Below are 24,898 nucleotides of genomic sequence, written 5' to 3' on the forward strand. Positions count from 1 at the left end.
CGGACCGGAGTTTTTTTTTTTAAACTGGATCTGGATCGGCATTTTCCCATGCCTTGCAGATACGCAATTTTTGGCAAATATCGGCAGCCGATCCGATCCAAATATCGGATCGGGACATCCCTAGTCCTACATAAATGATAGGCAAAATTCCCCAAAAAGTGCAGTTCCCCTTTAAGGCATCAAGGTATAACTCAAGACAACCCGCCCTCTGTTTCAAACCGAAGAAAAAAAAAATGAACCCTTCAAATTGAAATGCCGAAAAAAACAAAAACAAGACTAGAGTGCTGGAAAATGTTTTAATTGCTTTACACAACCATTCCTGCAGACAACTTCCGAACATTTCAACATGTCGACGACACAGAAGGACCCCCCCCTTCCCCCCCTTCTATTTTACAAATTCTCCTTACGTCACGCTACATACAAGACGCACGGAATAAACGGGACTCATTCAGAACAAAGAATGACATTGCCGGCAGAAGTGATGCTCAGCATCCTACAAAGTTCCCGAGCACGTTAGACCTCCTTTTGTGTTTTTGTACAGCGACTCTTTTCCATTCGGCACCAACGTCAGCGAGTACTTTGTTAAGTAGGAAAAAAAAAAGGTCGCCATTTGGACACTTTCTGTGACAATAACATGACCATGCATTAGTCGTTCCACAATATGATGAGAATATATATTTGCAGCTTGGCAATATTAAAGGTCTTGAATTGAAACTCTTGATGGTGTGCTGACTTGATTCGAATGTCTTAAAGATGTGAGCCGGGCCTCTTAGGTCCAAAGACCAGTATTGACGTTTCCTTAATTGTGATGTACTATTTGTCCCCGCACGGACGCAACGCGGCGTCCTCGTCCACTGGTCAGCTGTCATTTACATAGAAATGGTGCCATCAATATGGGGCATACGCATCTTTTTAAAAAGTGTTAAGAACTGACCTTGCACTGAAAGTGCTCATGCTCTTTAACATCTGGTCACAAAACGGGCTAAACATTACAAATATATAATATTTCCCATTTAGTTCAACCTCTGTTACGTTCCTATGGAACTCCGCTATGACGGGAACTAGTGCAACCTGGAGGAGGCCTGGTCTTTGTGACAAGGCAGGCACAGAGTAAAATAGACAAAACCACTCCGGAGCGATTCCAGAGCAATGGCAGATATATTAAGGCCATTTTCTTTGAAGAATGACAGGAAATAACAGTAGCTACCCACCCTGAACAGCAGACAGCCGGGGCAGCAAAGCAAGACGGTCGGTTTGTTTGTGTTGTCCCCCGAAGTCCATTGTGCCGGCCTTCCCACGTCCCTGGTGAGGAAGGCCCACTCTTCCGTCTTCAAGTGTGTTCAGTTTTGGTGGAAATAAAAGAGTGGCATCCTCACTAGTCCTTCCTTTGCACAGACACGGACTCCCGCGGCGTCACGACTGTTTTAGGCGCTTCCTGGGAGGACCGAAGGGCGGGCACTGGGCCGACGCCAGGGCGCGGAACGCCTCGGCGACCAAGTGAGGGTGCGACTGGATCATCGACTTCCAGCCTGCGGTCTCCATGATGTCTGTAGCGTGGCTGCAGGCACAAAACACAACCAGGGTCATCCACAGACATTAGAAATCAACAAACATCAGGGCTGGACGATTATTTGGGATTTATAATGAAATCACTATTAATAAGACAATTCTTTATTCATTTGAAAACTTGACTATGTTGTACTAGAGATGTCTAATAATATCGTACTGCCAATATTATCGGCTGATAAATGCTTTAAAATGTAATATCGGAAATTATCAGTATCAGTTTCAAAATTATCAGTATCGGTTTCAAAAAGTAAAATTTATGGCTTTTTAAAACGCAGCTGTGTACACGGACATAGGGAGAAGTACAGAGCGCCAATAAACCTTAAAGCCACTGCCTTTGCGTGCCGGCCCAGTCACATACCGTATTTTCCGCACTATTAGCCGCACCTAAAAACCACAAATTTACTCAAAAGCTGACAGTGCGGCTTGTAACCCGGTGCGCTTTATATATGGATTAATATTAAGATTCATTTTCATAAAGTTTCGGTCTCGCAACTACGGTAAACAGCCGCCATCTTTTTTCCCCGTAGAAGAGGAAGTGCTTCTTCTTCTACGCAAGCAACCGCCAAGGTAAGCACCCGCCCCCATAGAACAGGAAGCGCTTCTTCTTCTACTGTAAGCAACCACCCGCCCGCGTAGAAGAAGAAGAAGAAGCGCGCGGATATTACGTTTCATTTCCTTTGTGTGTTTACATCTGTAAAGACCACAAAATGGCTCCTACTAAGCGACAGGTTTCCGGTTCATGAAAAGACGCAATCTCTCCATCCGCACACGGACTACTATTTCACAGCAACTGCCTAAAGACTTTCAAGAAAAGCTGGCTACTTTCCGTGCATATTGTAAAAACAAGATAGCTGAAAAAAAGATCCGGCCAGAGAACATTATCAACATGGACGAGGTTCCACTGACTTTTGATATTCCTGTGAACCGCACTGTGGATACAACGGGAGCACGTACGGTGAATATTCGCACCACAGGGAATGAGAAGTCATCCTTCACTGTGGTTCTAGCTTGCCATGCTAATGGCCAGAAACTTCCACCCATGGTGATATTCAAAAGGAAGACCTTGCCAAAAGAGACCTTTCCAGCCGGCGTCATCATAAAAGCTAACTCGAAGGGATGGATGGATGAAGAAAAGATGAGCGAGTGGTTAAGGTAAGTTTACGCGAAGAGGCCGGGTGGCTTTTTTCACGCAGCTCCGTCCATGTTGATATACGACTCCATGCGCGCCCACATCACGCTGGTTTTTAATATATTATTAAAGTTTGACTGACCTATCCGACTGTTTTTTTGACATTCCTTTAGCGCAGTTAGATGCGGCTTATAACACGGGGCGGCTTATAGGTGGACAAAGTTTTGAAATATGCCGTTCATTGAAGGCGCGGCTTATAACCCAGGGCGGCTTATGGTGCGGAAAATACGGTAATATCTACAGCTTTTCACACACACACAAGTGAATGCCATGCATTCTTGGTCAACAGCCATACAGGTCACACTGAGGGTGGCCGTATAAACAACTTTAACACTGTTACAAATATGCGCCACACTGTGAACCCACACTAAACAAGAATGACAAACATTTCGGGAGAACATCCGCACCGTAACACAACAGAACAAATACCCAGAGCCCCTTGCAGCACTAACTCTTCCGGGACGCTACAATATACACAACCCGCTAAGCCATGCCCCCCTGCACCTCAACCTCCTCATCCAATTTCCAAGCTGCTGTTTTAAGGCATGTTAAAAAACATAATGCACTTTGTGACTTCAATAGTAAATATGGCAGTGCCATGTTGGCATTTTTTTCCATAACTTGAGTTGATTTATTTTGGAAAACCTTGTTACATTGTTTAATGCATCCAGCGGGGCATCACAACAAAATTAGGCATAATAATGTGTTAATTCCACGACTGTATATATCGGTATCGGTTGATATCGGAATCGGTAATTAAAGAGTTGGACAATATCGTAATATCGGATATCGGCAAAAAAGCCATTGTCGGACAACTCTAAGTTGTACGGTATACCGGTACAAGTATAGAACCGCGATACTAATGAATCATTTTCGGTACTATACCGCCTCTAAAAAGTACCGGTCCCCCCTACTCCCCACGTCGTCACGTTGTGTCTGTGCTGGTTTTAAGAGTAGAGGAGCATGTTTGGCAGCGTACACACACATGGAGTACTTGCAAGCAGACACAGTGTGTCATACTTGCCAACCTTGAGACCTCCGATTTCGGGAGGTGGGGGGTGGGGGTTGGGGGCGTGGTTAAGAGGGGAGGAGTATATTGACAGCTAAAATTCACCAAGTCAAGTATTTCATACATATATATATATATATCTACATCCTGAAAATATGCAAACAAAACTGTGTTTAGATCATTGATACTTCCAACTTGCATAAATATAACATGAATATAACATAACTTGGCTTCTGAGAGCTTCAAAATGTAATACATAAAATGCTAAAGTTTTTGATAAACAATTATTTTAATAATTAAATATGGTCATTTTAAATGAATTATTATGAAAATTTAAAATTAATTATTTCAAATATGTTTATTTTAATGTACCGGTATAATTCTATGGCTTGATGTAATAAGGAGCCAGAAAAAATAAAAATAAAAATACAATTAATGTTGATGTTTTTAGCAAAATATAGTAAACATTTATTTAGTTGTTTTTTTTAAATTAATAAATATATTTATTTTTAGGTAAGATAAACATAATAATACAATGTATCTTTAGTCTGGATGATTTAGTTCTTGTCACCCTGTTGTCCTCCCGTCGTGAAAAAAGTCTGTCCTCACTCAGGTCCGCATGGAGCTGGAGGGGGCGTGGCCTCCAGCTCCGGCTGAAAATCGGGAGATTTTCGGGAGAATATTTGTCCCGGGAGGTTTTCGGGTGAGGCGCTGAATTTCGGGAGTCTCCCGGAAACTTCGGGAGGGTTGGCAAGTATGCAGTGTGTAGACAGAAAAGGGAGAATGGACGCATTTTGGCTTAAAAACTAACGATAAAGGTGAAGTTCCATCCATCCATTTTCTACCGCTTATCTCTTTTGGGGTCGCGGGGAAGAAGTTTCATTATATTAATTATCCCCAAAAATATATCAAGAATCTGACTGGAGAATTGATTCTGAATTGAATCCTCCCCCCCAGGAATCAGATGGAATCGTTAGGTGCCCAGAGATTCACACCCCTCCTTATGAGATTGCATCGTTTCAAGGTGTCCAAGAACAATTCTGAGAAGAACAAACTTAGCTAAGGCTCCGTTTGCAGGGTTGCTGCAGGTACGAGTCTATTAATAACTCGGATTGGACGATACGACGCTTCAAAGTGAAAAGGCAAATGGTGCGCCGTCTGCCCGGGCTAAAACAATGAATTCTAATGCATCTGCTCGGGGACGAGATAAGAGAGTGTTATTAATCTTGTGTCACATATATCAGCTAATTACATACTTGCTATTCCAGTTCTTTCCATCTTTACAGCCCAGCTGTCTGAGGACACTGCACCTATGGCAAGGAGATAAAAAGGTAAGCATTCAGGGATGGTAAACAGAAATGGCAGCAGAAATTCATCACTGGAGGTTTTTTTTCCCCTCCTCCTCCTCCTCCTTCCCAGAGATACTTGCCTGTTGATAAAATCTATGGCTTGTGCTTTGAGCTGCTCGGCGCTGTGCAAGTCTGCTAGGATGAGGGTGTCTGCCACATTCTCCACTGAGAGGCTGTTGCACAAGGCCTCTTCACACATGACTTTTAAACGCTCCAGAGCGTACTGGAAGCACAAAGAGCAGCACTTAGCAACGGAACGCAAACATGGTCGGCGGCGGGATGGGTTTTGTCAGGCAACAACACGAATGAGAGCGGCAAGTTCGGTCCCACCTCGGGAGTAACGTCATGGGTGGGTTTGGAAGCGGTCTGGTGGAATAAGTGACAGCACGCTGCAAAGTTTGTTTAGAGCTTGTCGCAACAAAATCCTATTCCAGTATCTTAAAACGATCAACCGGCCGAGTGAGTGAAACAACTCTTCCTGAGACCACAACAACAAACAACCGCTAAATAATCAGCCCTAATGTAGTGGAATCTAGAGGTGAAACAAGTTAAGCAATTCAAGCACCTTGATTACAAAAAATAGTGGAGGATTTTCTTCTTTGCCTCAAATAATCATTTATTTAATTCACAGTACCGTATTTTCCGCACTATAAGCCGCACCTAAAACCCACAAATTTTCACAAAAGCTGACAGTGCGGCTTATAACCCGGTGCGCCTTATATATGGATTAATATAAATATTTATTTTCATAAAGTTTCGGTCTCGCAACTACGGTAAACAGCCGCCATCTTTTTTCCCCGTAGAAGAGGAAGCGCTTCTTCTTCTATGGTAAGCAACTGCCAAGGTAAGCACCCGCCCCCGTAGAAGAGGAAGAGCTTCTTCTTCTACGGTAAGCAACCACCCGCCCCCGTAGAAGAAGAAGCGCGCGGGTATTACGTTTCATTTCCTTTGTGTGTTTACATCTGTAAAGACCACAAAATGGCTCCTACTAAGCGACACGCGTATAACGCAGAATTTAAACTTACATCACAGATGGTGTCAAAAAACAAGTGAAGCACACAAATACAACACTCGCCGTCATTCCGGGTGGATTAACCAAAGAACTCCAACCGCTCGATAATTATAATCGTGATCATTTTGGTTACAATAACTTTATTTAGCTATTTTATTTATTGTTTTGGTTGTGTATATTTGAGGGTCCCAAACACCCACTTTACCAGTGACATAACCTACTTTATTGCTTTGGTTGTGATTTTTATTTGAGTGCAAAATTTTGCTAGCAGAGTACATTTTATTTAATATTTTTTATCTAACTTGGATATTGACAGATAACATTCCAATTACACTGTTAAAATACATGAGAAACACAAGTTTATTGCATTTAAAATCATTATGTTTTATCATGACATCTGTGGTGAATTTGGTCTCAAAATAACGTTGACAATATCATTTATCGGCAGTGTTGGGACTAACGCATTACAAAGTTAGTTTCGGCGGTAACTAGTAGTCTAACGCGTTATTTTTTTATATTCAGTAACTCAGTTACCATTACTACATGATGCGTTACTGCGTTATTTTTTTATGTAGTATCGGCTAGAAACTGAGAAGATCTGAGTGTATTTTATTGTCGTCCGTCTGAATCTTTCTGTATCACACGGAAGAGAAGAGAGAGGCGCGCTCTCTGTGTCTGGGTGTGTGTGTGTGTGTGTGGGGGGGGGGGGGGGGGGGCGTTTCTGTGTTTACTAACAAGACATGGCGGAGCTGAAGTCGAGTTTCTTAACATGGAGATATTCTCACTACTTATCTTTTGTTGAGCACAAAGAAAAGAACATTTTAGTTAAATGTAAGTTGTTTCTTGAATCAAAGATCCCATCTACTGCCCAAAACAGCAATTCAAATCTGCTGAAACATCTACAAAAGCAACATGCTTCGACGAAGCTAGTAAAGAAAGAGACGGACTCCGATGCCACTTCACCTCTACCACCACTTAAGGATTTTAACCTCCACCTCCTCCACCACTTAAGGATTTTAACAGAGGGACTGCTAGCCAGGACAACATTGATAGAGCCATAGATGCGTATGTGCTAGAAGACATGCAGGCTATTTCTACAGTGGAGTCACCCGCTTTCAGGCAGCTAATTAGCATGATACTGGGTGTCAAATGGCACGAAAACATTTTCCAAGTTCCGGGACACATTGGACAGTGAGTACAAACATGGAAAGCAAGCTAAAGAAAACACTCCAAACTCTGCCTCTGCTCATCATTCAGCAATGAAGGTACACACACTCTGTCAATTCTCTTATATACTCTTTCATTTTAGACTTCTAGAGTGTTTGATTATCACAACACTCTAAATGTATAGCCTATAAAGTTCACAAACATAAAGAGGGATCCTAGTGGGCCAGGCCAATCTTTCCTTTTCTCTAAACTAAAAGTGGGGAAATGCGTAGAGTGTTCTGGGTTTCAGTACAGTGTTGAGCTCATGAAGACATTATTTTATTTCACAATTCCTTGAGAGAAAAAAATGCCTGGTTAGGCTTTGTGTATGTCATGTGTCCCTTCCTTGGGTGAAGCAAGCTTTACAGCTGTGTTGTTATTATGCGGTTTGTTACTTATGTATGTTATGTTGCAGCTATTTAAAATAGTTTTGTCAATTTGTTCTGGCCTGAAATAAATTGGCCCTTTGAAACATATCTTTGTCTTTGTGTGTTGTATGTAGACCACATTGCTTAGCAGAGTTCAGTGGTGCAAATGCATGTCAAGTTGATCAACAGATTGTATTACCGTATTTTCCGCACTATAAGGCGCACCTAAAAACCACACATTTTCTCAAAAGCTGACAGTGCGCCTTATAACCCGGTGCGCTTTATATATGGATAAATATTAAGATTCATTTTCATAAAGTTTCGGTCTCGTAACTACGGTAAACAGCCGCCATCTTTTTTCCCGGTAGAACAGGAAGCGCTTCTTCTTCTACGCAAGCAACCGCCAAGGTAAGCACCCGCCCCCATAGAACAGGAAGCGCTTCTTCTTCTACTGTAAGCAACCACCCGCCCGCGTAGAAGAAGAAAAAGCTCGCGGATATACCGTACGTTTCATTTCCTTTGTGTGTTTACATCTGTAAAGACCACAAAATGGCTCCTACTAAACGACAGGGATCCGGTTCATGAAAAGACGCAATCTCTCCATCCGCACACGGATTACTATTTCACAGCAACTGATATTCCTGTGAACCGCACTGTGGATACAACGGGAGCACGTACGGTGAATATTCGCACCACAGGGAATGAGAAGTCATCCTTCACTGTGGTTCTAGCTTGCCATGCTAATGGCCAGAAACTTCCACCCATGGTGATATTCAAAAGGAAGACCTTGCCAAAAGAGACCTTTCCAGCCGGCGTCATCATAAAAGCTAACTCGAAGGGATGGATGAAGAAAAGATGAGCGAGTGGTTAAGGTAAGTTTAAGTTTACGCGAAGAGGCCGGGTGGCTTTTTTCACGCAGCTCTGTCCATGTTGATATACGTATGTTTGTGATTGCACATTTGCGTACATTTTGGGAGTGAACAGAGTTGTTAGAACGCTGGTTTTTAATATATTATTAAAGTTTGACTGACCTATCTGACTGTTTTTTTGACATTCCTTTAGCGCAGTTAGATGCGGCTTACAACACCGGGCGGCTTATAGGTGGACAAAGTTTTGAAATATGCCGTTCATTGAAGGCGCGGCTTATAACCCAGGGCGCCTTATGGTGCGGAAAATACGGTAAGTAACTGAGTTAGTAAGTGAGTTACTTTTGAAATAAAGTAACTAGTAACTGTAACTAGTTACTGGTTTTCAGTAACTAACCTATCACTGTTTATCAGTAATAATTTGTAGGTCAATATAATATCCAGAATTAGTTTTTGGCCCAGGCTGGCCTGCATACATTGAACTAACAAGACAGTTAAAACATGGCTGTACTGAGAATAATACCTGCACTTTTATATACGCGCTGAAAACGTCAGGTAATGCAATTAGTAAACCAACAATTCAACATACGGACAAATGACGTAAGAAAAAAAATGGTACTTTGTCTGCAGCTGCCAGAAGGTTGTCTGCCATCTTCTCCAGGTTCGGGGCCTTCCCCGTGTATATGAAGCCCATCATTTCCTTGAAGACGTCTGGGTCCACGTCACTTATATCTACACGATTCTGGGTGGGTAAGTGGGGGGAAATGCAATTTTATTTTTTAAATGCCAATGAACGAGACATTTAACTATGAAGCAATGAGTGGATTTGTACCTTTTTACTTTCTTCCATTTCATGCTCAAACATGGCATTGAAGACTGGTGACCTTGCTGTCAAAGATACAACAGTGATAAATGCAACAGCAGCCAATGACAAGCATTTAAAAAAAAGAAGCTTTTATATGGGGTACATGTGCCTTAAACTGAAAAGAGAAAAAGGAACAGTGGCAGTATGTTGTCAATGTTTAAATGACTGTTAGTGCAACGTCGACAACTTTTCCCATCTGACCACAGCAGCTGCTGCCACCATGTCGAATGGACACAAGCTGGAAAAGACAGCTAGGCTTTCAGTCTCCTGGATCCGAGAGCCATTTAGGTCAAGCAGGGCCAAGCAGTGCTCATCAGACGGATTAGCAGCCATTGCAGAACCAGGCTGCTTCAAATCCAGCCAGGAGTACAGACCCTTGGTAGCCTTTCAAGGTGCTTACGGCTCTGCGAGAGAGGCCATTAAGAAGAAGCATGACATGTCCTACAAAGGCCATTTTCAGCACTTCTCTGTCATGGGTGTTTGCTAAATGCTCTCAGACAAGCATTTAGGAAACAGGATAAATGACGCTGCCCAAATTCATTAGCATTGAGTGTGGGCAATGCCGAAAATCTGGCATGAAAAAAGCTATTTAATCAAGCACGATCTTTGCCAGACTGAAAGGTGGAATAGGTTTGTCAAACATCCCTCTCGGTAACTTCGACATCAGACAGAAGATAAGTTCGAGCAGTGTTAAGAGAGCACACGCATTGCAAAGTGCTGAAGTCCTTTCTTACCTGCCAGGATGGATTTGTGGGCTTTGAACTCCTGCCCTCCCACATACAGGCTGCAGTCTGTGAAGCGTGAACACTCCCAGAGGTTCCCCAGGTCATCAGACAGCTGACACTCTGGTACCTTTAGCATGTTCATGTTGGACTGGCCAGAAATGTTCACAGAGTCCTGGACAACACTTACCTGTTCAAAGACACAACATATCATATTTGTTATAATCAATTCATTAGCACGGAAAAAAAGCAGCAACATGTTTTTGTATTATTCCTTGAGAAAGGTATGTGGTTATGGTATAGTATGGATACAATTACAATATTGTATTGTGTTGGTGGAGGGAACAGTGATAAAGTCATCTAAAATAATTTGTGTTAAAAAGGGGGCAGATAAATATAAGAATAGTATTCTTCCATCTGCTCCTTTCTGATCATGGAAATGTATTAGAAACAAAAAACAATGAAAGTGTCAACTGTACGTGGCTTGTATATATGCATTTTCATGAAAGGAATAAAAAAAAATGATGATGATGAATATGATACATCACATATTTACACTTTCTCATTACAGCAGGCCCTAAAAGGAAAAGTTCCTACCCCTTTTTGTATCATAGAAATTTCCAACACGTTTGTTATTACGGTAATAGTGTGAGAGTCCAGTCCATAGTGGATCTAACATTATAGTGTGAGAGTCCAGTCCATAGTGGATTTAACATAATAGTGTGAGAGTCCAGTCCATAGTGGATCTAACATAATAGTGTGAGAGTCCAGTCCATAGTGGATCTAACATAATAGTGAGAGTCCAGTCCATAGTGGATCTAACATAATAGTGTGAGAGTCCAGTCCATAGTGGATCTAACATAATAGTGTGAGAGTCCAGTCCATAGTGGATCTAACATAGTGTGAGAATCCAGTCCAGAGTGGATCTAACATAATAGTGTGAGAGTCCAGTCCATAGTGGATCTAACATAATAGTGTGAGAGTCCAGTCCATAGTGGATCTAACATAATAGTGTGAGAGTCCAGTCCAGAGTGGATCTAACATAATAGTGTGAGAGTCCAGTCCAGAGTGGATCTAACATAATAGTGTGAGAGTCCAGTCCATAGTGGATCTAACATAACAGTGTGAGAGTCCAGTCCATAGTGGATCTAGCATATTAGTGTGAGAGTCCAGTCCAGAGTGGATCTAACATACCGGTAATAGTGTGAGAGTCCAGTCCAGAGTGGATCTAACATAATAGTGTGCAAGTCCAGTCCAGAGTGGTTCGAACATAATAGTGTGAGAGTCCAGTCCAGAGTGGATCTAACATAATAGTGTGAGAGTCCAGTCCATAGTGGATCTAACATAATAGTGTGAGAGTCCAGTCCAGAGTGGATCTAACATAATAGTGAGAGTCCAGTCCATAGTGGATCTAACATAATAGTGTGAGAGTCCAGTCCATAGTGGATCTAACATAATAGTGTGAGTCCAGTCCATAGTGGATCTAACATAATAGTGTGAGAGTCCAGTCCATAGTGGATCTAACATAATAGTGTGAGAGTCCAGTCCATAGTGGATCTAGCATATTAGTGTGAGAGTCCAGTCCAGAGTGGATCTAACATAATAGTGTGAGAGTCCAGTCCAGAGTGGATCTAACATAATAGTGTGCGAGTCCAGTCCAGAGTGGTTCGAACATAATAGTGTGAGAGTCCAGTCCAGAGTGGATCTAACATAATAGTGTGAGAGTCCAGTCCATAGTGGATCTAACATAATAGTGTGAGAGTCCAGTCCAGAGTGGATCTAACATAATAGTGAGAGTCCAGTCCATAGTGGATCTAACATAATAGTGTGAGAGTCCAGTCCATAGTGGATCTAACATAATAGTGTGAGTCCAGTCCATAGTGGATCTAACATACGGTACTTATTCTGTAACACAACAGTGAATACATACATAAATACACAAATAAGTAAATAACTTATTCAAACATAAATAAAAAAGTACTCAAATAAATAGTTGAGTAATTTATGGTTCACATTATGAGATGAAAAAGATTCTCATTTTTTTAATAAGGTTTGTCTTCTTCGTACTTTGGAAACACTGAGTTTGAACAGTTGTGTGTTCTTACAACTTCTCGAATGACAACAGACTCCAGCTTAGCTTCAGCACAGTTTAGAGCACAGCCATATTGAATACAGTGCCATTTATTAGGCATGTCCGATAATATCGGACTGCCGATATTATCGGCCAATAAATGCTTTAAAATGTAATATCGGAAATTATCGGTATCGGTTTCAAAATTATCGGTATCGGTTTCTAAAAGTAAAATGTATGACTTTTTAAAACGCCGCATTGTACGCGGACGCAGGGGGAAGTACAGAGCTTTTCACACACACAAGTGAATGCCAAGCATACTTGGTCAACAGCCATACAGGTCACACTGAGGGTAGGCGTATAAACAACTTTAACACTGTTACAAACATGCACCACACTGTGAAACCCACACCAAACAAGAATGACAAACACATTTCGGGAGAACATCCGCACCGTAACACAACATAAACACAACAGAACAAATACCCAGAACCCCTTGCAGCACTAACTCTTCCGGGACGCTACAATATACGCCCCACGCTAGCCCCCCCCATCCCACCTCAACCCCGCCCACCTCAACCTCCTCATGCTCTCTCAGGGAGAGCATATCCCAAATTCCAAGCTACTGTTTTGAGGCATGTTAAAAAAAATAATGCACTTTGTGACTTCAATAATAAATATGGCAGTGCCATGTTGGCATTTTTTTCCATAACTTGAGTTGATTTATTTTGGAAAACCTTGTTACATTGTTTTATGCATCCAGCGGGGCATCACAACAAAATTAGGCATAATAATGTGTTAATTCCACGACTGTATATATAGGTATCGGTTGATATCGGAATGGGTAATTAAGAGTTGGACAATATCGAATATCGGCAAAAAAGCCATTATCCGACATCTCTACCATTTATATATCACAGCGCACACGGTGCTTCACAGGCACTAGACAGTATTACTCCACAAGGAAAAATAGGTTCATACACTACATGTCCTCCACTTTTATAAAAGTACCAAAAGCCTGTACATTAGAAAAGCAAATACATAAGCAATATGGCAACCACAAATGGAATTCTTCTGCAACCTCCTTGTTCCTTTTTTTTCTTACTTTCTTAGCGTGTGTATGTCAAATATCTTCTGATGCAACCCAGTCCATAACAATGTATTACAGTCATTACAGAACTTAATACCAACAGTATTTATTATTCTACAAACGCCAAAACCAGTGAAGTTGGCATGTTGTGTAATCCGTAAATAAAAACAGAATACAATGATTTGCAAATCCTTTTCAACTTATATTCAATTGAATAGACTGCAACTTTGCGCCTATAACAATCCAGATGGTTCTTTTCCTCTTTGGTCCGGAGGACACCACGTCCAGAGTTTCCAAAAACAATTGGAAATGTGGACTCGTCAGACCACAGAACACTTTTCCACTTTGCATCGGTCAATCTTAGATGAGCTCGGGCCCAGCGAAGCCGGCGGCGTTTCTGGGTGTTGTTGATAAATGGCTTTCACTTTGCATAGTAGAGTTTTAACTTGCACTTACAGATGTAGCGACCAACTGTAGTTACTGACAGTGGTTTTCTGAAGTGTTCCTGAGCCCATGTGGTGATATCCTTTACACACTGATGTCGCTTTTTGATGCAGCACCATCTGAGGGATCGAAGGTCTGTAATATCATCGCTTACGTGCAGTGATTTCTCCAGATTCTCTGAACCTTTTGATGATATTACAGACCGTAGATGGTGAAATCCCTAAATTCCTTGCAATAGCTCGTTGAGAAACTGTTGGACAATTTGCTCACGCATTTGTTCACAAAGTGGTGACCCTCGCCCCATCCTTGTTTGTGAATGACTGAGCATTTTATGGAAGCTGCTTTTTTTTACCCAATCATGACACCCACCTGTTCCCAATTAGCCTGTTCACCTGTGGGATGTTCCAAATAAGTGTTTGATGAGCATTCCTCAACTTTTTCAGTCTTTTTTGCCACTTGTGTCAGCTTTTTTCAAACATGTTGCAGGTATCAAATTCCAAATGAGCTAATATTTACAAATATAAAATTTTCCAGTTTGAACGTTAAATATCTTGTCTCTGCAGTCTATTCAATTCAAAATAAGTTGAAAAGGATTTGCTAAACACTGTATTCTGTTTTTATTTACCATTTACACAACGTGCCAACTTCACTGGTTTTGGAGTTTGTAATTTATATTTTAGTGAATGAAGCCTAGTTTTGTAGTTATTTCCCCATATTTCTACACAATAATTCAGATAACACTAGCGAGCAGTAGAGACTGTGGAGTATTAGGCGGACCTTCATCATGACACAAAGAAGCATAAGCAAGAACATATACAAAGAAATAGAAAAAAACAAAAAGACAGTAAGACCTGCGCCCTAATATCTAGTGTATGACTTCACAGATGTCAATTGGAGTCAAGTGTTCCATCGGGTCTGAACTGAAGTACACACAAGTGGTGAGTGAGTGAGTCAGTGGGTAACATTCAGAAGTGATGTCAGAATGTGTAACAAAGACGGCTATTCACAAACAACTGTGTTGGGCTCTTCTATTCACACCAACAAAAATGGCTGTGCAGCAGTAGGGGTTTCACAAGTGTCAATTAAAAGGTTTAAGATTCACATGTGATATAAGTATCTTCCACACGCCCACTCCAACAAACTGCATATGATTTAGTCTGAATTATTTTCTTCAATAAAATAGGCTTGAGGAGCAGGATTACATGATGCTTAAGACAAACTGCTAATATTAAGATTCATGTTTGTTAACAAGATTTTTTATTTTTTTTAAATCAAGTAAAAAAACATTTGTTTTAAGATGCACAATGCAGTGCTACCTGTGCCTAATGTAACTGATTATATTCACACCCCACCGCCCCAAAAACAGACTCTTCCCTCCGTAATCATTATACGTGCTAACATGTTAAACACATGGTTAGCACGAATCATCGGCAGTGTTTCCCAAAAGACTGCAATCTCGGGCTGTGGGTGGCGGGGTTTGATGACACCATCGTCTAATTTGCATAATTAAAACATGCACAAGTCATTCTTATGTATGCTTTGAGACAACGTTAGTTTGTTTTCGCCACTATTTTTAGGGCCCGCATGGCCCATTGTATAAGGACTCCCAAAAGGAGGCCTTATGCAATGGGACATAAGGACCTATTGAATTTGTAAGGTTTTATTATTCTTTATTCTTCCGCCGCCACATTAAACTGTAATTTGACCCACTTAACATGCTTCAAAACTCACCATATTTGACCCACACATCAGGACCTGCGAAAATTGCCTTTTTTTTTAAAAAACCGAACCACAAAACTCAAAATTGCGCTCTAGCGCCCCCTAGGAAAAAAACAAACTAGACTGCCTGTAACTCCCACTAGGAAGGTCGGACAGACATGAAACAAAAACCTCTATGTAGGTCTGACTCAGACCTAGATTTTATAATAGTACATTCTCGGGCTAAAATCAACAGGAAGTTGGCAATTCCCCCTTCAAGACAAAAAAGGACTAAAAACAGTCACTTTTGCCTCTTTGAGCTGTAATTTGACCCCCTTAACATGCCTCAAAACTCACCAAACTGAACGCACACTTCAGGACTGGCAAAAATTGCGATCTAATAAAAAAACCTAACCCCAAATCTCAAAATTGCGCTCTACCGCAATTTTTGAATAAAACGCAGAAAAAACTGCTCGTCGGAAGAAAAAAATGACAAAACTGCCTGTAACTCCCACTGGGAAGGTCGGAGAGACATGAAACAAAAACCTCTATGTAGGTCTCACTTAGAACTGCATTTCATAAATTGACAACCCCCAGCAAAAATCAACAGGAAGTTTGCTATTCCCCCTTCAAGACCAAATTTTTGTAAAAACCGGTCACCTTTCTTCAAACATTATCTCCTCTGAGCGCGTTTGTTGTTTCAGCTTCAAACTAACACAGGAGAGAGATTGAACCCTTCTGATTAAAAGTTGGCGAAAAAGTTTTGATACCTGCTCCGGTTTTGATTTTATGACCCTTCAAAGAACCGCTGCGCTGATGCTGCTGCGCTGCTGTTTTTATAAGATGGCTGCTTAAAAGCAGGATGCACCAGCGTGCCCACACAATGCAGACTAGGTAGGTACACTAGACAAAAGTATTGGGACACTTATGACTATCACTGGACAAAAGTATTGGGACACTTAAGCCGAAAACTGGACAAAAGTATTGGGACACTTGGGACTACAACTTGACAAAAGTATTGGGACACTTACAACTAAAAGTAGACAACAGTATTGGGAAATTTAGGACTACCACTGGACAAAAGTATTGGGACACTTACACTGGACAAAAGTATTGGGACACTTGGGACTAAAACTTGACAAAAGTATTGGGACACTTAGGACTAGCACCTGCCAAATACGCAGGCCCGACCAATGCTGCTTGCAGCTTTAATTTTAATGTGTGTTTAATGTGCGCACGTCGTGTGTGACCGTCGGCCCAAATTGGAAGTGCGGGGTAACGCACCGGCGTGGCAGCCACAAGCAGGGGCTGACACAGAGCAGAAAAGGACATACACTGCAAAAAGTCAGTGTTCAAAAACAAGAAAAAAAATAAATTCCAAAAAGTTAGGGGCATTTTACTCGAACTAAGCAAAATTATCTGCCAATAGAACAAGAAACTTTGGCTTGTCAAGACTTCCCAAAACAAGTAACATTAGCTTTGATTGATTGATTGAAACTTTATTAGTAGATTGCACAGTACAGTACATATTCCGTACAATTGACCACTAAATGGTAACACCCGAATAAGTTTTTCAACTTCAAGTCGGGGTCCACGTTAATCAATTCATGGTAAAACTAACCTCAATGAACCCAAAAATACCTTAAAATAAGTATTTTCTCACTAATAACAAGTGCACTTTTCTTGATAGAAAAAACAAATATGAGACGTTTTTCCTCAATATGTTGAAAAATATTCTTAAATTAAGTAAATGCTAGTGCCATTATCTTGACATAATGATATGCGCTCGGCATTACATTTCTTGCATTTTCCCAACGATAACATGACATCATCGCGCCAAGTGCGTGCTCTTTCAGTCAATTAGTGCGCAAGGAATATATATATATATATATATATATATATATATATATATATATATTTATTTATTTACAGCCCGGCCCCCGACCAAATTTTTTTTTATTGTAATTTTGCAGAATTTATCTGAATGTGAATAAACTATTTCTGTTCAAAATTCTTTGAAATGTCAAATGTTTAAATATTAACTGTCAGTTTACTGTACTATGCCAACTGTACTACTATGAGTACGTATTTTCTATTGTTTCATTGAAAATAAAACAGCAAAGTCCATTTGGCTGTCCTTTGTTTTAATTATGAGACACAATTGTGTCAAAGTCATGATTTTTTATTTCATGCATGAAGTAAGAAACTATTACTTTAAAAAAGTAGTTTTATACTTGTGAGTGTTGATGACACAGCTTTGCAACAGTTGATATTCTAGTTTCAAGCATGTTTTACTCAATATAGGTCATCAAATCTCAGCAACAAGCTGTAATATCTTACTGAGAACATTTAGGACCAAAACCCTTAAAACTAGTAAAACACTAACATAAAATCTGCTTAGTGAGAAGAAGTATCTTATCAGTCAGAAAATAAGCAAATATCACCCTTATTTGAGATATTCAATCTTACTTAGATTTCAGTTTTTGCAGTGTAGAAAAAGGGCACAGTGATTAGCAAGGCGAGTCCCAAAGCTCCCCAGGTGGGTCACACGACAAGCTCAAAGCTACCACTATTTCCTGGTTATCGCGCCCATTTAGTCGATTAATTTGCGATTAATTGTGAGTTAACTTTGGACAAAATGTGATTAATCCCTATTAACTATTTTAATCTTTTGACAGCCCTAATGAAAAGGAAACCAAATATTTTAAACCACAAATTAACTTTTTTTTGTTGCTTCTTTCTGTGTGTGATTAGGGCTGTGAAAGTTATTGTGTTAACGAATGTGACTAGTAACAAAAGATAGTGCATGAACCATGCATAGATACAGATTATTGCAAATTGGATAACATCTCGGAGAAGCTTTCCTCTCTGCAATGAGGCATTATGAGCAATATGAGAGTCACACAGCGACAGATTCAGTGATGTAATAGGGCCCTTCCAAATAAATAGAGGAGGCGCGCGGGATTCACTTTTAGAACGTAGTTTGGATCTGTAACTAAAATAAAGCCCAAAACACGTGTCTCCTCGAGCTAAATTGAACTCTGTCTCTGCATGATTACCTGCTTCTTGTCTGATTATTAAATGTCATCAGTGTTTGAACCTGACACTGAGGAAAAAAATAATAATTTGATAAGACTCTGTTTTTTGTCACAAGCAGATGGAGTCACATGAAGTGCTTAGATAGGGACCAGGGGCACCACAAAACCTGCAGCTAGTTAAGAGCCATTTGTCACTAGTCCAGACAGTTTAGAGGAATCTGAATACTCTAAATATATGGCTAAATTGACAACACTGACCCATGTGATCATGTGATGTAACAAACCATATGACCGTAATTGCAGATGAATAAGGGTCACTGTGCTGGGTAAGAAAAAAAACTTGATTACCTCACAAAAGAGAGTAAGTTTGTCATCAGGAAGAAGTCCATTCGCCTCATCGAGGAGAAAATCTCTCCTAATGAACTTTTTGAAGCCCCAGTCTTTGCCTTGGACAAACCTGTAGGCTCTTTGGCTTTCTGCAACAAAGAGAATTCATGCTCCGTTAAAAATATACGGACAGTTGTCGTCTTCTTCCATGCACGCTCACACTTACCCATTGCTTTAGTTTCCTCTCGTTTAGCATTTAACAAAGAAAACTTGAATTTCGCTCTGACTTCACTTTTTGGACAACTAACAAGAAGTAAATACAACGACAGATAATCTTTGCTTTCGTCATCAAGTCCCTTTGGATTGACTCGCAGACACCTGTCAAGTAAACAAAGAGTGGATCAGCCAAAGTACTTTTTGTCCAAACAATTGTGTCAAGCATTCAGGGATGAGCCTCTCCTTATGACACACTGACAACTACCATGCAGGTACGACCAGCTGACCTTGTTAGGCTGCACTGATGCCTAAGTATAGGGCGTTTTTGCTTTTAAATTATAGCTTTTGTTTTTAATTTCTTTATTTAGATCTGACTTTTTGCAACAAAACAGTCCCTATAGCAAGACACAAAGGTATTTTGGACATTCTTAAGACTAAAGCTCTAATTATGGGCCTGCTGTTAAGAAAAGCACCCATTCGCATGCAGTAAAAATTTTTTTAAAAAAAAGCTAAAAAGCTAGCATAAAATGTAGCATGCTAAAGTTTTATGCTAGCTTTATTAGCTAAATTTGTATGTTTAAAATTTTAAATCACGGATATTGATACTTTGCGTCAGCTTAGAAGCATGCTATCTTCTACAGTTTATTAGCATAGTCAGGTTAGCATTTTAACATTTTATGCTAGCATTTTTGTTATTTTTTCCCCCGATTTTCGATACTCGGTGCCGTTTTAGAAGTACGCTAACTTTTCCTGTCATTGGGCTAACGTTTTATGCTAGCATTTTCGTTAATTTTGAATGTTTAACCCTAAAAAAATCATGGATTTGGCGCAATCCTCAAAGAATACTAAATTATTCTATGTTAGCGTGGTAACATTAGCATGCTAACATTTTATGCTACCATTTTTGCTGATTTTATTTGTACAAACTTAAAATCATGGATTTTGATACTTTACGTCAGCTTAGAAGCATGCTATCTTCTCCTACAGTTTATTAGCATGGTAAGGATAGCATATTAACATTTTATGCTAGCATTTTTGTTATTTTTTTTCACCCGATTAAAACAAAAAAATATGTCTTTCGATACTCTGTGCCGTTTTAGAAGTACGCTAACTTTTCCTGTCATTGGGCTAACGTTTTATGCTAGCATTTTCGTTAATTTTGAATGTTTAACCCTAATAAATCATGGATTTGGCGCAATCCTTAAAGAATACTAAATTATTATATGTTAGCGTGGTAACATTAGCATGCTAACATTTTTCATGAATTTTGATACTTTACGTCAGCTTAGAAGCATGCTATCTTCTCCTACAGCTTATTAGCATGGTCAGGTTAGCATTTTAACATTTTATGCTAGCATTTTTGTTATTTTCCCCCCCGATTAAAACTAAAAAAATATGGCTTTCGATACTCGGTGCCGTTTTAGAAGCACGCTAACTTTTCCTGTCATTGGGCTAACGTTTTATGCTAGCATTTTCGTTAATTTTGAATGTTTAACCCTAAAAAATCATGGATTTGGCGCAATCCTCAAAGAATACTAAATTATTCTATGTTAGCGTGGTAACATTAGCATGCTAACATTTTATGCTACCATTTTTGCTGATTTTATTTGTACAAACTTAAAATCATGGATTTTGATACTTTACGTCAGCTTAGAAGCATGCTATCTTCTCCTACAGTTTATTAGCATGGTAAGGTTAGCATATTAACATTTTATGATTAGCATTTTTGTTATTTTTTCCCCCCGATTAAAACTAAAAAAATATGGCTTTCGATACTCGGTGCCGTTTTAGAAGTACGCTAACTTTTCCTGTCATTGGGCTAACGTTTTATGCTAGCATTTTCGTTAATTTTGAATGTTTAACCCTAAAAAATCATGGATTTGGCGCAATCCTCAAAGAATACTAAATTATTCTATGTTAGCGTGCTAACATTTTATGCTACCATTTTTGCTGATTTTATTTGTACAAACTTAAAATCATGGATTTTGATACTTTACGTCAGCTTAGAAGCATGCTATCTTCTCCTACAGTTTATTAGCATTGTCAGGTTAGCATTTTAACATTTTATGCCAGCATTTTTGTTATTTTCCCCCCCGATTAAAACAAAAAAATATGGCTTTCGATACTTGGTGCCGTTTTAGAAGTACGCTAACTTTTCCTGTCATTGGGCTAACGTTTTATGCTAGCATTTTCGTTAATTTTGAATGTTTAACCCTAAAAAAATCGTGGATTTGGCGCAATCCTCAAAGAATACTGAATTATTCTATGTTAGCGTGGTAACATTAGCATGCTAACATTTTTGCTGATTTTATTTGTACAAACTTAAAATCATGGATTTTGATACTTTACGTCAGCTTAGAAGCATGCTATCTTCTCCTACAGTTTATTAGCATGGTAAGGTTAGCATATTAACATTTTATGCCAGCATTTTTGTTATTTTTCCCCCCGATTATAACAAAAAAATATGGCTTTCGATACTTGGTGCCGTTTTAGAAGTTACGCTAACTTTTCCTGTCATCGGGTTAACGTTTTATGCTAGCATTTTCGTTAATTTTGAATGTTTAACCCTAAAAAAAATCATGGATTTGGCGCAATCCTCAAAGAATACTGAATTATTCTATGTTAGCGTGGTAACATTAGCATGCTAACATTTTTGCTGATTTTATTTGTACAAACTTAAAATCATGGATTTTGATACTTTACGTCAGCTTAGAAGCATGCTATCTTCTCCTACAGCTTATTAGCATGGTCAGGTTAGCATTTTAACATTTTATGCTAGCATTTTTGTTATATTCCCCCCCGATTAAAACTAAAAAAATATGGCTTTCCATACTCGGTGCCGTTTTAGAAGCACGCTAACTTTTCCTGTCATTGGGCTAACGTTTTATGCTAGCATTTTCGTTAATTTTGAATGTTTAACCCTAAAAAATCATGGATTTGGCGCAATCCTCAAAGAATACTAAATTATTCTATGTTAGCGTGGTAACATTAGCATGCTAACATTTTATGCTACCATTTTTGCTGATTTTATTTGTACAAACTTAAAATCATGGATTTTGATACTTTACGTCAGCTTAGAAGCATGCTATCTTCTCCTACAGTTTATTAGCATGGTAAGGATAGCATATTAACATTTTATGCTAGCATTTTTGTTATTTTTTTTCACCCGATTAAAACAAAAAAATATGTCTTTCGATACTCTGTGCCGTTTTAGAAGTACGCTAACTTTTCCTGTCATTGGGCTAACGTTTTATGCTAGCATTTTCGTTAATTTTGAATGTTTAACCCTAATAAATCATGGATTTGGCGCAATCCTTAAAGAATACTAAATTATTATATGTTAGCGTGGTAACATTAGCATGCTAACATTTTTCATGAATTTTGATACTTTACGTCAGCTTAGAAGCATGCTATCTTCTCCTACAGCTTATTAGCATGGTCAGGTTAGCATTTTAACATTTTATGCTAGCATTTTTGTTATTTTCCCCCCCGATTAAAACTAAAAAAATATGGCTTTCGATACTCGGTGCCGTTTTAGAAGCACGCTAACTTTTCCTGTCATTGGGCTAACGTTTTATGCTAGCATTTTCGTTAATTTTGAATGTTTAACCCTAAAAAATCATGGATTTGGCGCAATCCTCAAAGAATACTAAATTATTCTATGTTAGCGTGGTAACATTAGCATGCTAACATTTTATGCTACCATTTTTGCTGATTTTATTTGTACAAACTTAAAATCATGGATTTTGATACTTTACGTCAGCTTAGAAGCATGCTATCTTCTCCTACAGTTTATTAGCATGGTAAGGTTAGCATATTAACATTTTATGATTAGCATTTTTGTTATTTTTTCCCCCCGATTAAAACTAAAAAAATATGGCTTTCGATACTCGGTGCCGTTTTAGAAGTACGCTAACTTTTCCTGTCATTGGGCTAACGTTTTATGCTAGCATTTTCGTTAATTTTGAATGTTTAACCCTAAAAAATCATGGATTTGGCGCAATCCTCAAAGAATACTAAATTATTCTATGTTAGCGTGCTAACATTTTATGCTACCATTTTTGCTGATTTTATTTGTACAAACTTAAAATCATGGATTTTGATACTTTACGTCAGCTTAGAAGCATGCTATCTTCTCCTACAGTTTATTAGCATTGTCAGGTTAGCATTTTAACATTTTATGCCAGCATTTTTGTTATTTTCCCCCCCGATTAAAACAAAAAAATATGGCTTTCGATACTTGGTGCCGTTTTAGAAGTACGCTAACTTTTCCTGTCATTGGGCTAACGTTTTATGCTAGCATTTTCGTTAATTTTGAATGTTTAACCCTAAAAAAATCGTGGATTTGGCGCAATCCTCAAAGAATACTGAATTATTCTATGTTAGCGTGGTAACATTAGCATGCTAACATTTTTGCTGATTTTATTTGTACAAACTTAAAATCATGGATTTTGATACTTTACGTCAGCTTAGAAGCATGCTATCTTCTCCTACAGTTTATTAGCATGGTAAGGTTAGCATATTAACATTTTATGCCAGCATTTTTGTTATTTTTCCCCCCCGATTATAACAAAAAAATATGGCTTTCGATACTTGGTGCCGTTTTAGAAGTTACGCTAACTTTTCCTGTCATCGGGTTAACGTTTTATGCTAGCATTTTCGTTAATTTTGAATGTTTAACCCTAAAAAAAATCATGGATTTGGCGCAATCCTCAAAGAATACTGAATTATTCTATGTTAGCGTGGTAACATTAGCATGCTAACATTTTTGCTGATTTTATTTGTACAAACTTAAAATCATGGATTTTGATACTTTACGTCAGCTTAGAAGCATGCTATCTTCTCCTACAGCTTATTAGCATGGTCAGGTTAGCATTTTAAAATTTTACGCTAGCATTTTTGTTATATTCCCCCCCGATTAAAACTAAAAAAATATGGCTTTCCATACTCGGTGCCGTTTTAGAAGCACGCTAACTTTTCCTGTCATTGGGCTAACGTTTTATGCTAGCATTTTCGTTAATTTTGAATGTTTAACCCTAAAAAATCATGGATTTGGCGCAATCCTCAAAGAATACTAAATTATTCTATGTTAGCGTGGTAACATTAGCATGCTAACATTTTATGCTACCATTTTTGCTGATTTTATTTGTACAAACTTAAAATCATGGATTTTGATACTTTACGTCAGCTTAGAAGCATGCTATCTTCTCCTACAGTTTATTAGCATGGTAAGGATAGCATATTAACATTTTATGCTAGCATTTTTGTTATTTTTTTTCACCCGATTAAAACAAAAAAATATGTCTTTCGATACTCTGTGCCGTTTTAGAAGTACGCTAACTTTTCCTGTCATTGGGCTAACGTTTTATGCTAGCATTTTCGTTAATTTTGAATGTTTAACCCTAATAAATCATGGATTTGGCGCAATCCTTAAAGAATACTAAATTATTATATGTTAGCGTGGTAACATTAGCATGCTAACATTTTTCATGAATTTTGATACTTTACGTCAGCTTAGAAGCATGCTATCTTCTCCTACAGCTTATTAGCATGGTCAGGTTAGCATTTTAACATTTTATGCTAGCATTTTTGTTATTTTCCCCCCCGATTAAAACTAAAAAAATATGGCTTTCGATACTCGGTGCCGTTTTAGAAGCACGCTAACTTTTCCTGTCATTGGGCTAACGTTTTATGCTAGCATTTTCGTTAATTTTGAATGTTTAACCCTAAAAAATCATGGATTTGGCGCAATCCTCAAAGAATACTAAATTATTCTATGTTAGCGTGGTAACATTAGCATGCTAACATTTTATGCTACCATTTTTGCTGATTTTATTTGTACAAACTTAAAATCATGGA

General features: G+C 38.9%; 1 protein-coding gene across 3 annotated transcripts in view; it reads right to left on the reverse strand.

Moving 5' to 3' along the window:
- Window positions 1–298: 298 nt before the first annotated feature.
- Window positions 299–24,898, reverse strand: part of spopla (speckle type BTB/POZ protein like a) — a 64,736-nt gene continuing 40,136 nt past the window's right edge. For 2 of the 3 annotated variants that reach the window (XM_061926053.2, XM_061926052.2), the window contains exons 5-12: window positions 19,050–19,201; window positions 18,845–18,972; window positions 10,168–10,345; window positions 9,401–9,456; window positions 9,188–9,310; window positions 5,197–5,339; window positions 5,024–5,077; window positions 300–1,558 (exon numbers count right to left, since the gene is read on the reverse strand). In XM_061926053.2, the coding sequence (XP_061782037.1) occupies window positions 1,414–1,558; window positions 5,024–5,077; window positions 5,197–5,339; window positions 9,188–9,310; window positions 9,401–9,456; window positions 10,168–10,345; window positions 18,845–18,972; window positions 19,050–19,201 (979 nt within the window). In that variant the 3' untranslated portion in view covers window positions 300–1,413. Of the gene's footprint in view, window positions 1,559–5,023; window positions 5,078–5,196; window positions 5,340–9,187; window positions 9,311–9,400; window positions 9,457–10,167; window positions 10,346–18,844; window positions 18,973–19,049; window positions 19,202–24,898 lie in introns of all 3 variants that reach the window. The other variant, XM_061926054.2, reaches the window with a different exon arrangement.

This window comes from Nerophis lumbriciformis, linkage group LG31 (genome assembly GCF_033978685.3).
Source record: "Nerophis lumbriciformis linkage group LG31, RoL_Nlum_v2.1, whole genome shotgun sequence".
Classification (NCBI taxonomy): domain Eukaryota; kingdom Metazoa; phylum Chordata; class Actinopteri; order Syngnathiformes; family Syngnathidae; genus Nerophis; species Nerophis lumbriciformis.